At 35.5% G+C, this 12,612-nt stretch overlaps 1 protein-coding gene across 1 annotated transcript in view; it reads left to right on the plus strand.

Annotated features, from left to right (window-relative positions):
- LOC111158373 (G2/M-phase specific E3 ubiquitin protein ligase) overlaps nt 1–12,612 on the plus strand; it is a 65,800-nt gene that overhangs the window by 21,965 nt on the left and 31,223 nt on the right. Inside the window, exons 2-4 of the mRNA XM_022520384.1 lie at nt 2,333–2,373; nt 6,613–6,710; nt 9,623–9,724. Of these exons, the coding sequence (XP_022376092.1) occupies nt 2,337–2,373; nt 6,613–6,710; nt 9,623–9,724 (237 nt within the window). The 5' untranslated portion in view covers nt 2,333–2,336. The remainder of the gene's footprint in view (nt 1–2,332; nt 2,374–6,612; nt 6,711–9,622; nt 9,725–12,612) is intronic.

A 12,612-nucleotide genomic window follows, 5' to 3' on the forward strand; every position in this document is an offset into this window, starting at 1 on the left:
CCCTGCTTGTGATCTCTCTCTCTCTCTGATAAATAAATAAATAAAAATCTTAAAAAAAAAAAAATAAAATCAGGTTGTGGTCCTTAGTTTGGCCAGTGGGGCAGTCCGCAGTCATTGTAGGAACATGTATAAATATCAAAAGTGTTGTCATATGCCTGTAGGGTAAAAGCCGTGCTTCTTAAAACAAAACAAAACAAAAAAACCTCTAGAAAACACTTTTAAAAAAAAATATTTATTTGAGAGAGAGTAAGCGAAAGAGTGAGGACGAAATTGGTAGAGGGAGGGGAAGAGAGAGAGAAGCGGACTCCCTGCTAAGCAGAGAGCCTGATGGGGGCTCAATCCCAGGACCCTCATGACCTCAGCCAGCAGATGTTTAACCAACTGAGCCACCCAGGCGCCCCTAGAAAACACTAAAATACTGCTTTAATATTGCGTGAATGGTTGTGGGGAGAAGATGGGAAAGATAGGCTGGACCTACTTAATTGCAAAGCTTACTTACTGTGGGGCTCTTTAGTTGTTTTATGGATTTTTTTTTTTTTAAGATTTTATTTATTTGACAGACAGAGATCACAAATAGGCAGAGAGGCAGGCAGAGAGAGACAGGGGGAAGTAAGCTCCCCGCTGAGCAGAGAGTCCCATGCGGGGCTCGATCCCAGGACCCTGAGATCATGACCCGAGCCGAAGGCAGAGGCTTTAACCCACTGCGCCACCCAGGCACCTCTGTTTAATGGATTCTTTTAAGAGCTACCAATCTCGTTGGCACATATGATTTTTTATAAGGACGATTCCGGAAATACCAAAGGCTTGGAGACAAAATGATCCAAATTTGGACTGTGACTTTTTATAAAAACACAAAAGTGATATGAGAAAATCAGTACTTAAACCCAAAACAGTTCTTACAATGAATATGCAATATAAATTCCAAATTGTAAAAAAGCATTGATGGAATTTGATAGTAATCTTTGTAGGGGAGTTTTGTCCTTTGCCACTTAATATTCTGTGTTATTTGTTGTTTTTTATTATTTTCATGTGAAGTGGCATAGTCACTCATTTACGGGTTAGTCTCTTCCCACTTAATGAGCTCTGACTCTGGACAGATATTTAACTTCTCTGAGCATCGGTTTGAAAACTAAAATGAGATTACATTTATTTACCTAGTAGCATTATTAAGTTTATTCTTTTTTACTTAAATTCCAAGAGCTTACACATACATTGTCTACTTAAATCTCATAGCATTTTAAGTAGACTGTTTATATATTTTTGGTAAAGTGAAACTTTGATGTTAAGATAATATTCTGATCTTTTCAAACTAGAGAACAGTTAGAAAAAGGTATGTTTCAGTAATGAATATAAGTAACTTTGTTAACTAGTAGGGAGTGAGGAGACAGGCAGATCACTGTCTTTCAGTATGCACAAGGTTGAACGTTCTACTAGAAGATGTGATATGGCAGATGCTTGCAGCTCTGTGAAGAATCCCTGAAAATGTAGGTCACAAATATAGCTTGATAAGAATTGTTTTGTAGGCTACTCAGTGGCATTGCTATTGATGATGCAACTTTTTTCCCCTAAATAATGAACAACTCCTGATAAAGTTATAAACAAAAATAAAATACAGATTTTCTTGACTTACATAGGAGTTGTAGTTTGAAAATAATTAATTTTGTTCTAGAATAGCAAGGAAAAAAAGACTTTGTGTTTATGTGTCAAATGGGCTTAGGTTCTAGGTTAATGTAATTACAATATTTTTTAACCTATTCAAATGTCCGGCTGGAAATTTGGAGGTCTAAACTATTTGTTATGTAGGTCTTTTTGGTGCATTAAGGTTATCCTGCAGTCCTAACGTCTTTTCACTAAATCCCAGTTGTCATCTTCATCTTCTTGACCACTAAAAAACATTTCCTCTGATTTTTTTTTTTTTTAAGATTTTATTTATTTATTTGACAGAGATCACAAGTAGGCAGAGAGAGAGAGAGAGAGAGAGAGAGAGAGAGAGGAGGAAGCAGGCTCCCTGCCTAGCAAAGAGCCTGATGCGGGCGGGACTTGATCCCAGAATCCTGGGATCATGACCTGAGCCGAAGGCAGAGGCTTAACCCACTGAGCCACCCAGGCGCCCCCATTTCCTCTGATTTTAACACTGATCCCAGACTTTAATAACATGTTTGTTGAAAACTAGTGGTTTTAGATGTGTGAAAGGTAAGGAAAATTAAGTACTAGGGAAATAAATAATTATACAACTTATTTCTAATTATGCAGTGACTAAATTTTATTAAGGTGGATAATTTGAAACTTTGGAAATTAAGATGGCTGTATTGTATGTTCTCATTTTTCCTAGTAAAATGAATGAAAATAAACCTGGTGCCTCACAAAATCTCGGTAAGTAAAATACTTAAAACGTTTTCAAATATAATTTAAAATATTAAGATATTTTATTCTTGCTTTTTTATTACAAAAACTTTTTACAATTCTGACTCAAAATACAGGATGAGTTCCCTAATCCGTGCTTTTGTTCATTCATCCATATATGAAAGTATAGTATTACATGTATTCATTTCAACAAAAATCTGCTGTAAGGGGACAATTTGCCAAATTTTATTTGTATTCTCTATTTGTATTTATCATCTTTTTGTATGACTTTCTCTTATATAAAGAAAAATGCAGATGAGACCATTTTAAACTATGGTTTAAATTGTTTAAACATTTTAAACAAAACTTCACATGAAAAGGAAAACTCATCTGTAGGTGCTCACAACAATCTAAAATAGATTCAAAGACTTCTGCTTTTAGTTGTTGATTTCTTCATTTATTAGTTTTAACAGTATGTATTTATTTGCTACCATGGAAAATGAGAAATTTAAGTTGTTTTATTTTATATTCTTTTGCCACTACTCCTCTCATCTACCCTTTTTAAGATTTTTTTTTTATTCCCTCACAAATTAAAATATGATACTTAAAACCCTAATTTGACCATCACTGATAGTATGTTAACTCCACATCATGTTGGGTAAGGAAATTTGTGCTCTTAATCCTCCCTCTACTTTGCTTTTCTGCTTCTACCAGTAGACTTCTGTCCACTGTGCTAATTGTTCTGAAACAGTAATTCATGGTCTACCTTCATGTATTTGTGGACTGAAAATACTACCTTTACTCTTATTCTTCCTTAAGATTGACTTAGTTTTTTACTTATATGAATGTGTTTATGTCATTTTAATACAGCCAGTATCATTTGCCATAGTTAGAAGGTGATCTTAGTTTAGTGAAGTCAGAACAATGTTACTGAATTTTAAATATTAAAATTAAAAAACAACTAAGTGCAAATATGAACAAAAGCAGTCTACTTATAAAAATGCAGGCCTGAAAAAAAAATGCATGCCTAAAACCTAGTCTGTTCTGCATCCAGTGTCTCCATACACTGGATGAAGAGAGGGAAAGGGAACAAATGGAAAAGCTACTGGTCCACAGTGTAACAGCAAAAGCAGCTCCATCCAGCGCTCATCATGAGTACTTCTCAAGTGTCAGCTCATTCCTTGTATTCCTTTTCCTTTTGATAGCTGTATGCACATTTACAGCTAAGAGTATAGGCACTGGGGATGATGGAATTAAGATGAGAGCTGCCGGTATAAGATTTCCAGTAAACAAATGGCAATTTTCTGGAGTTTATGTCAGAAAAAAGGGGAGTTTTAATCTTTTGAAAGATTAAGGAAAGGGCTTTCAGTTATGGCTTATCTCATTAACCTGTAGTGAGGGAGGGCAAATATAGGGGAGATATTTTAATGACATTAAATATTAGCTCATGATGTTTTTTCCCAGTCCTGAAATCTATTTTGTGATTAGCCTGTTAACAAATTTACCATTTCAATGCATGATATCCATTCTTGATTACATATATTGGCTAAATAATTAGTAAATAGAACTAGCTGCTGTAATAGGTAAATGCTGTGGTCTTACTGGTTTAACACAACAAAAGTTTATTACTTCCTTATGTTATAATTCAGTGTGGATTGGTTAGAGGTTGGAACAAATGGGGAGTTTCTGTTCCATGCAATCACTTAGAGATTCAAGCTCCTTTCATCTGCTGTCTTGAGAGTCTCAGTTTTTTCTCTTCAGCTAGTGATTTTCTCATTGTTTTATTAATGTTATTAGAAATTATCTGTAGACGTTAACATCATAAATTAGAAAAGATTGATAATTTTACTAATGTTTATTCAGTTATATGTAGCTACCATGCCCTTTTAATTATACTTGCGACTTCTCCAAGGTTAGACAAGCAAGAATGTAGTGCCAAGATTTAACTCAGATCTCCCTGACTCTACAATTTGCCTTTTTAAATTATTATTGTTATGGTAAAAAAAAAAAAAAAAAAAAAAATATATATATATATATATATATTTATATATAACATAAAATTCATCATTTTAACTATTTTAAAGTGTGCAGTTTGGTGGCAGTTAGTACATTCACAGTGTTGTACAACCATCACCGCTATCTAGTTCCAGAACATTTTCATCATCCCCAAAGGAAACTACCCATTAGGCAGTTACTTTTCATTTCCCTTCTCCTTGGTCCCTGGAAACCACCAATCTGCTTTTTTGTCTGTCTTTGTGGATTTACCTATTCTGGAAAATGTAAGCTATTATATAAAATGGAGTCATATAATATGTGACCTCATGTGCTTGGTTTGTTTTACTTAGCATAATGTTTCTAGTCTCATTCATGTTGTAGTAGGTATCAGTACTTACTTTTTACAGCTGAATAATATTCCATTGTATGGATATAACATATTAATTTATCCAATTCATCCATCCATTGATGGACATTTGGTTTATTTTCCCCTTTTGGCTATTGAGAAAAGCACTGTTACAAATAAAAAACCAGTATTTGTTTGAACATCCACTTTCTGTTCTTTGGCATATATACCCGGGAGTTGGAAGTATTGTGTCATGGTAACTATGTTTAAGTTTTTGAGGAACTCTCAAATTATTTTTCCTAAGTCAGTGTACCATTTTACATTTCCACCAGCAGTGTGTGAGGATTCCTATTTTTCCATATCTTTGCCAGCATTTGTTATTTTTTTTACATTTTGATAATAGCCATGCTAATGGATGTGAAGTGATAGCTCATTGTGGTTTTGATTTGCATTTCCCTGATTATTAAAATAGTAAAGACAGTTAATATCTTTCAGTATGCTCTTTCAATATGCTTATTGGCTAATTATATTTTTTCTTTGGAAAAACGTTTATTCAAATTGAACTACCAAGGCACCCCATCTTTGATCTGTTTTGATTTAATTTTTGTATATGGTGTCAGGTAGCGGTTCGTTTTCATTATCTCACATGTGGCTATCAAGCTGTCCTAGTACCATTTATTGAAGAGACTATTTTTTTCCCCATGAACGACCTTGGCATTTCTTGTTCAAAATTAATTGACCATAGGTATATATGTTTATTTCTGGACTCTTTTCCTGTTGTTCTGTATCACTGTCCTTATGCCACTACAACACTTTTGATTTTGTAGCTTTTTTCTAAGTTTTGAATTTCCTCTATTTTTCTAGGTCAGTCTGGCTAAAAAGTTTTGTCAGTTTTGTTGATCTTTACAGAAAAGGAGCTTTGGTTTTTATCGGTTCTCTATTGTTTCTGTTTTCTGTGTCATCTATCTATTTTTTCCTTCCTTTTAGCTTTTGGCTTAATATGCTCTTATTTTTCTAGTTCTTTAAGGTTAAAATTGTTACTGATTTGGGGGTCTTTCTTTTTTCATACTGGCTTACATAAAGATCATCCATCCTTGAACGTGTGTGCATCCTCTAGATTCCCTGTTATCTGTGGGAGCTTTTAAAGCCTTTATTTCCCCATGTATCTCCTTTTCCCAACTTCTTTCCTTGGTCTTTTGGTCTGTCACCTGCTTGTCCTGTCTGTTCCCCTTTACTCCAGGTGCTTCATCTAGTCTTAAATGCCTTTGGCAGAGAAAGTCCTGAGGCAGGCAAAACAGTGGCAGGCACCTGAGCCCATCCCTCAGGGATCCACCACACAGATCAAACCACATAATCACTTTTCTTTAAGAACGAGGTTCATTTTACCTCCTCTTGGACAGTGCAAACCTGGAACATGGGCCATCGTACCTAAGGCCCTTCATTGCTCAGATGAAGAGTGGGGGATGGTAGGCAGGTAAGTTAAAATGCCACAAAGTGCTCACCGGAATTTACCATTCTGTTTCTTTATTGAGCATTCTCCTAATTGTTGTAATTTTTAAAATTCGATTTCAGAATTTCTGAAAAGTTGATTCTGACATTTTGGCAGCTTAATTTGTTGCTTTATTGGGGAGATAAGAGTTTTGGAGTTTTCTAATCCATTACATTCTGTGATGTTACCCTACAAGTTGCCATTTTAATTATGCACTGGAATTCATCATTAAAATTTATTTAAAAATGTAAAGTCTTAAACAGTGATGTTTATTGCTTTAGAAATAGGTGTTAGAAATTTTTAAGTTACTGATGATATAATGTGATTTGCTCTCTCAGAAAGAATTGAATACATCACTTGAGAGAAGCTCCAGTTCCATAGGTTTTATTTTAAAAATTTAAAAATATTTTTTATATCTATTTACTTTTTTCACTGTTAGCTTGTGTTTTTTGTCGAAAAAATGATGACTGTCCTAATAAATATGGAGAAAAGAAAACTAATGAGAAATGGAATCTCACTGTACATTACTATTGTTTGGTGAGTATAATTTATAATTAAATCCTGGAAATTTGATACTCTTCTAAAGAAGACAATTAGATCTTGATGGCTGGTTTCTGAGAATTGGATAAGTCATTTTGCTTCTCTGGATCTCATTTTGCATATATATAAAATAAGATTATTTATCAAATTATAAGATTGTGAAATTATTTGGTATGTATGTAGGAAGATCTGTCATCATTATCTGTTTATTTTTGCCTACCCTTTAGGGCCTAAATGAAAAAAGGAAAAAAATGGTTAGGTCTCTAAGGGAGTTGTCTTTTTATCACTTTCTTTTTTTCCATTATTGCTAGTGATAAATCTCAGAAAAGAGTTGCTTGAAGGTTCAGGGAGAAGAAGGGAAGTATTTTATTTTGCAGATAACCTAGAAAGAAAAGTTCTAAATAAAGGTACTAAAAAGTTGTGGGCAAGGAAGTAGATGAATTTATGGGTCACTCGGAAGAAAGAAAAAGTGGTTTCGTACTGATAATTAGTCTTTCATTTGTTTCCCCTTCCCTCCACCAACTTTTCACCTCCCTGAATCTGTGTCTTAAGATATTAATGGCACCATCACTGCCTTAGCATGCCAAGACTGCAGCTAATAGACACAGTATTTCTTGATACTGTATGAGTTATATATTGCCATTTAAATTATCCCGAACTTTAGCAGCTTAAACAATTATTATCCTTAACATTTTCTGAGGGTCAGGAATCTGGTATTGGCTGAACTGGGTAGTTCTGGCTCAGGGGCTCTCATGAGGTTGTAAGTGAGATGTCAGCCCAGGTTCAGTCACATGAAGGTTAGACTGGGCTGGAGGATCCACTTCTGATGGCTCACTCACATGGCTTTTGGCCTTAGTACTTAATAACTGTTGACAGGAGGCCTCCATTTCTTACTTTCTGGGTACCTCCATAGGGTACTCACAGCATGGCATCTGGCTTCTTCCAGAGCAAGTGATAAAAGAGGGAGGGAGGGACGAATAGACAAGACACCAAGGTAGAACCATATAACTTAGTTTTCACAGTCACATACTACTGTCACTTCTACTTTATTCTCTTTGTTAGAAGTGAGTCATTAAGGCTAGCCCACATTCAAGGAGAAGGGAGTTAGGCCCCATCTCTTAAAGGAAGAAGTATCAACAAGTTTGTAGATCTGTTTTTATACCTACTCAGCATCCATTTTTAAAACTCTAGATGTTTCCTTGAGAAACCATCTAACATATTTCTTGGTGGTTCTCTAAGACTACAGTTTTGTGTCTCAAGTACTCTGTGGGTTAAATAGATTTCTAGACTGGTCTGGGAACCTAATTACTTTGTACTGAGATTTAAGGGAACATGAACTTGGCATTCCAAATTTGTTTCTAAGTTGGAAGTCTTATATTTTGTATCGCCAAAGGAAACCTTTTCATTTTTTGGAGAGTTTATTTTACTTTTTATGCAGTAGAATTAGGAGAGCTATTTTATTAGTCATTGGGGTTTTTTTTCTTAACCAATTCTTAAGTAATATGTATTTTTTTTTCTCTAGGATATATTATACTGATTAAAATAATCCTCTAATCACAAATTTGAAGTATTTTTGAATTATTTCATATATTTAATTTGATCAAATATCCTTTATATTCTGTTTTTCGTTAATGAATACAATAATTCAAAAGATACCCGTCTTAGGTTCAACACTTACAAGATCCTATTTCACTGTGAACAGGAAAGTGCAGTAATGTTATAAATGGTAATGGAATGTTAGAGCCTAAAGAGACTTAGAAACAACCTAGTACAGTTTTTATTTTTGTGTTTAAGGTGAGAGACATTAAATTACTTGCCTGGAGTTCCAGAAAGTTGGACACAGAGCCTGGTTTGCAAGCCAGAATTTCTTAGTCACAGTTCTTTTTTTTTTTTTTTTTTTTTTTAAATTTTTTTTTTTTTTTTTTTTCTGAGAGGGGGAGGGGGAGTGAGCACAAGCAGATAGAGTGGCAGGCAGAGGCAGAGGGAGAAGCAGGCTCCCTGCTGAGCAAGGAGCCCGATGTGGGACTCGATCCCAGGACGCTGGGATCATGACCTGAGCCGAAGGCAGCGGCTTAACCCACTGAGCCACCCAGGCGTCCCCTTAGTCACAGTTCTATGTGTTTTCTTGATTCATATTTCCTTAACATATTTAAACTATAGTTAAAAGATTTTTAAAGACTCAAACATTTATGTTAACCATGATTCATTAGGTTTCCGTAAATACACCTTTTAAGATTGAGAATCCAGCTACATTTAAAGTTAGCCTGAAATATCACTGATAAACTGAATTAGCTCCTAAAAGTTTACTATTATTACATTTACACCTTTCAGCATTTGCCACCTTTTTTTCCTAAATCTTTTTTTTTTTTTTTAAAGATTTTATTTATTTGACAGACAGAGATCACAAGTAGGCAGAGAGGCAGGCAGAGAGAGACGGGAGGAAGCAGGCTCCCTGCTGAGCAGAGAGCCCGCTGCGGGGCTCGATCCCAGGACCCTGGGATCATGACCTGAGCCGAAGGCAGGGGCCTTAACCCACTGAGCCACCCAGGCGCCCCCCTAAATCTTCATTATAGATGTTTTCTACCTTGCATTCTTCCTTTTTCTGTTATTTCCTGGAATACTTTTAGAAATCACTTTGGTTCCAAATCAAAGAATGTGAGTAGCCTCTTACTTTGATCATGAAATATGACTATTATAGAAAGGGTTGCTTGAAATTTTCTAAGTTATGTCCATTTTTTATTGGAACATTATATATATTATATGTGTATATTAATATATATAAACACACATGCATTATATATATTTATATATTCACACATTTTGCATATATATGTATATAAATACATATATGTGTGTATATATATTCTAATTTCTTGAAGTCTGTTTTCTAATTGAGAATATATTTATAGTTGATGTCAAGTGGAATTTGGCAGAGAGGTAAAGAAGAAGAAGGAGTTTACGGTTTTTTAATAGAAGACATCAGAAAAGAAGTGAACAGGGCTTCTAAACTGGTAAGTAAATTCTTTTATTCATTATACTAAATACCATAAATATAATCATACTAGGGAAGTTTTTTCTGTTCTGGAAACCTAAAAGACTTTAGTTTTATGTTCAAATGCTTATTTTTGTCAAATAAGGGAAGTTTTAGAAGAAATTGTTGTAAATTTTAAAAGAACTATTTGCAAATTTACAAAAAAGGGTTTTTTTGGGTAAATTTTAGAAGAACTATTTGCAAATGAAAGTGAGATTAACCAACCCTGAATAATATATGTGACAGTGCTATTTTCACGTCCTTATTTTATTCCAACCTATCCATCATTTCACCCACTCTTACCATCAGAATAATGACCATACTTCCACTCAGTCAACCTGGATGTTCACCTTTCATTCTTACACCTCGGTTGTTGGGTCGACATGATGGGTTGAGGTGAAAATTACACAGCTATGCAGACCAGTAATTTATGATATCTCCATCTCTTGTGGACATTCTGTGACATTGTGTACCTTTGTTCATTGCCTTCTCATGTTCTTCAAGATAAGTATTCTACACTTTAACCCCTTGTTCATTTAATTGTAGTTTGTGAATCTTCTCTTTGATACCTACTATATTAAATGCAAGAGAGGATTTTAGGTTTCCATTTGGTCTGAGTAGGAATGAGTTAGAAAATGATAAGGTTAAAAAAATAATGTTGGAAGTACAGGGAATTTCTTCAGAGAATATAGCTGGAACTGATGGTTTCAATGGAGGAGCAGTTTTGGGTAGAGACTTCATTATTATACTGGAGTAGTGATAGAAGGTATTGACCCATCATAGTTGAAGGAGTCAAAGGTTGTCTCATCAATGTAGAAGTTGTTTACAATGGTAGCAAGATAAGATGTAGAGAAAGGTGCCAAAGTGTGGAGGAAGTTAGTAGGTGGCAGAGGTTAAATAGCATCAGGCTCAAAGGACCAGATTCTTTAAAGTATGAAGGCAAATTTGTGGCCTACAGCCTGCAACAGAGAACTAAAATAATGTTCTGATCCCCCCACCGCCCTTGCCTTTTTCCATATCCTGCTCCTAACCCTTGCCAAGTCTGGATGAGAGTAAAGGAGGATGGGAAAATAAGTAACTTCAAGAAATCCTATCAGGGAAGCAACCATATAGAAACCTTTATTTTAGTTGAGGCAAAAAAAAAAAAAAAAAAAAAAAAAAAAAAAAAAAAAGATGAGGATTCTGGGGACCAGATGGTAACATAGAGGCTATGGGACACAAGAGAAAATCTTGGGAGAACGGTTAGCAATGGCATTTATCTAAGGACCATGTGAGAGTATTTGTATTAAAATTCCTCAACCTCCTGATGATAGTGAACTTGTGGTGAAAGATGACCTCAAAAGGTCTCCTTGCATTTTGGAAATACCTGGGGGTATTTATTTATTTATTTATTTTTGAAGATTATTTTTTAAATTATTATTAACATGCAATATTTGTTTCAGGGGTACAGGTCTGTGATTCATTAAGCTTTCACAATTCACAGCACTCACCATAGCACATACCCTCCCCAGTGTCCCATCTCCCAGCTGCTCCATCACTCCCATCCCCTTCCATTCCAACAACCTTCAGTTTTGGAAATACCTGTTTTCTTAAAACATCTGAATCCTCTCTGACTATATTGTGACACACACCCCCTTTTAAAGATTATTTATTTTAGAGAGCACCATCAGGAAGGGTAGGGGGAAGGGGAGAGAGAATTTCAACAGATTCTGCACTGAGCATGGAGCCCAAGTTGGGATTTGACTATGCAACTCTGAGATCATGACCTGAGCTGAAACTGAGTCGGATGCTCAACCTACTGTGCCACCCAGGCTCCCTTGTTGTGAACCTTGGAGAATATCTTTATCCTGAAGAAGTTGTCTCCATTTGTGACATTAAGCTAGAGTTCCTTATGTCAGTTTACTGGAAGAGCCTCATGTTGGCAAGGTATTCTCCAGTAACCTAGTGTTACTTCATGGGTGTGTTTAAGACTGTATAATCCCTTCATCAGTGACCATTTTATAATGGCTATTTCAAGGGTTCCAAGATGTTTTAGATACTGCTCTGTATCTTAGTAATGACTGAATCATCTAATAGTCTTTGTGTTCATATACCACTGTTTTATTTTAGTTAGTGGCAGCAGTACTGTATTTTTTTCCTTTGAGCTACCATAATAAATTACCACAAACTGAGTCATTTAAAACAGAAGTTTGTTCTCATAATTTTGGAGACTAGAAATTTCAAATCAGCCTCTCAGAAGGATTGGTTCTTTCTGGGAGCTCTGAGGGAGAATCCCTATTTGTGCTTCTCTCCAAATTTCTGGTGGGTGCTGGTAACCTTTGGCATTACTTGGTTTGTGGCAACATAACTCCAGTCTCTGCTTCAGGCTTCACATGTTCACATGGTCTTCCCGTCTGTGTGTATATGTCTTAAATTTCCCTCTCCTTTCACTTATAAGGACACTGGTCATTTGATTACGGACCATCCTAAATCCAGGATGGTTTCATCTTGAGATCTTTAACTTAATTACATTTACAAAGACCCTGTTTCTGGGATGCTTGGGTGGCTCAGTCTGCTAAGTGTACCATGCTTGGTTTTGGTCAGGTCATAATCTCATGGGTGGTGAAATTGAGCCCCAAGTTGGGCCCTGTCTTTGGTTGGGAGTCTGCTTGAAGATTCTGTCCCTCTGCTTCTCTCCCAACTTGCACAGGCACTAGCTTTCTCTCTCTAAAATAAATAAATATTTAAAAACAAAGACCCTATTTCTATTTTTTTTTAAAGATTTTATTTATTTATTTGACAGAGATCACAAGTAGGCAGAGAGGCAGGCAGAGAGAGAGAGGAGGAACCAGGCTCCCTGCCAAGCAGAGAGCCAGAAGTGGGGCTTAA

The sequence above is a fragment of the Enhydra lutris genome, unplaced genomic scaffold (genome assembly GCF_002288905.1).
Source record: "Enhydra lutris kenyoni isolate GAN:26980312 unplaced genomic scaffold, ASM228890v2 scaffoldscaffold4, whole genome shotgun sequence".
In the NCBI taxonomy this organism is placed as follows: domain Eukaryota; kingdom Metazoa; phylum Chordata; class Mammalia; order Carnivora; family Mustelidae; genus Enhydra; species Enhydra lutris.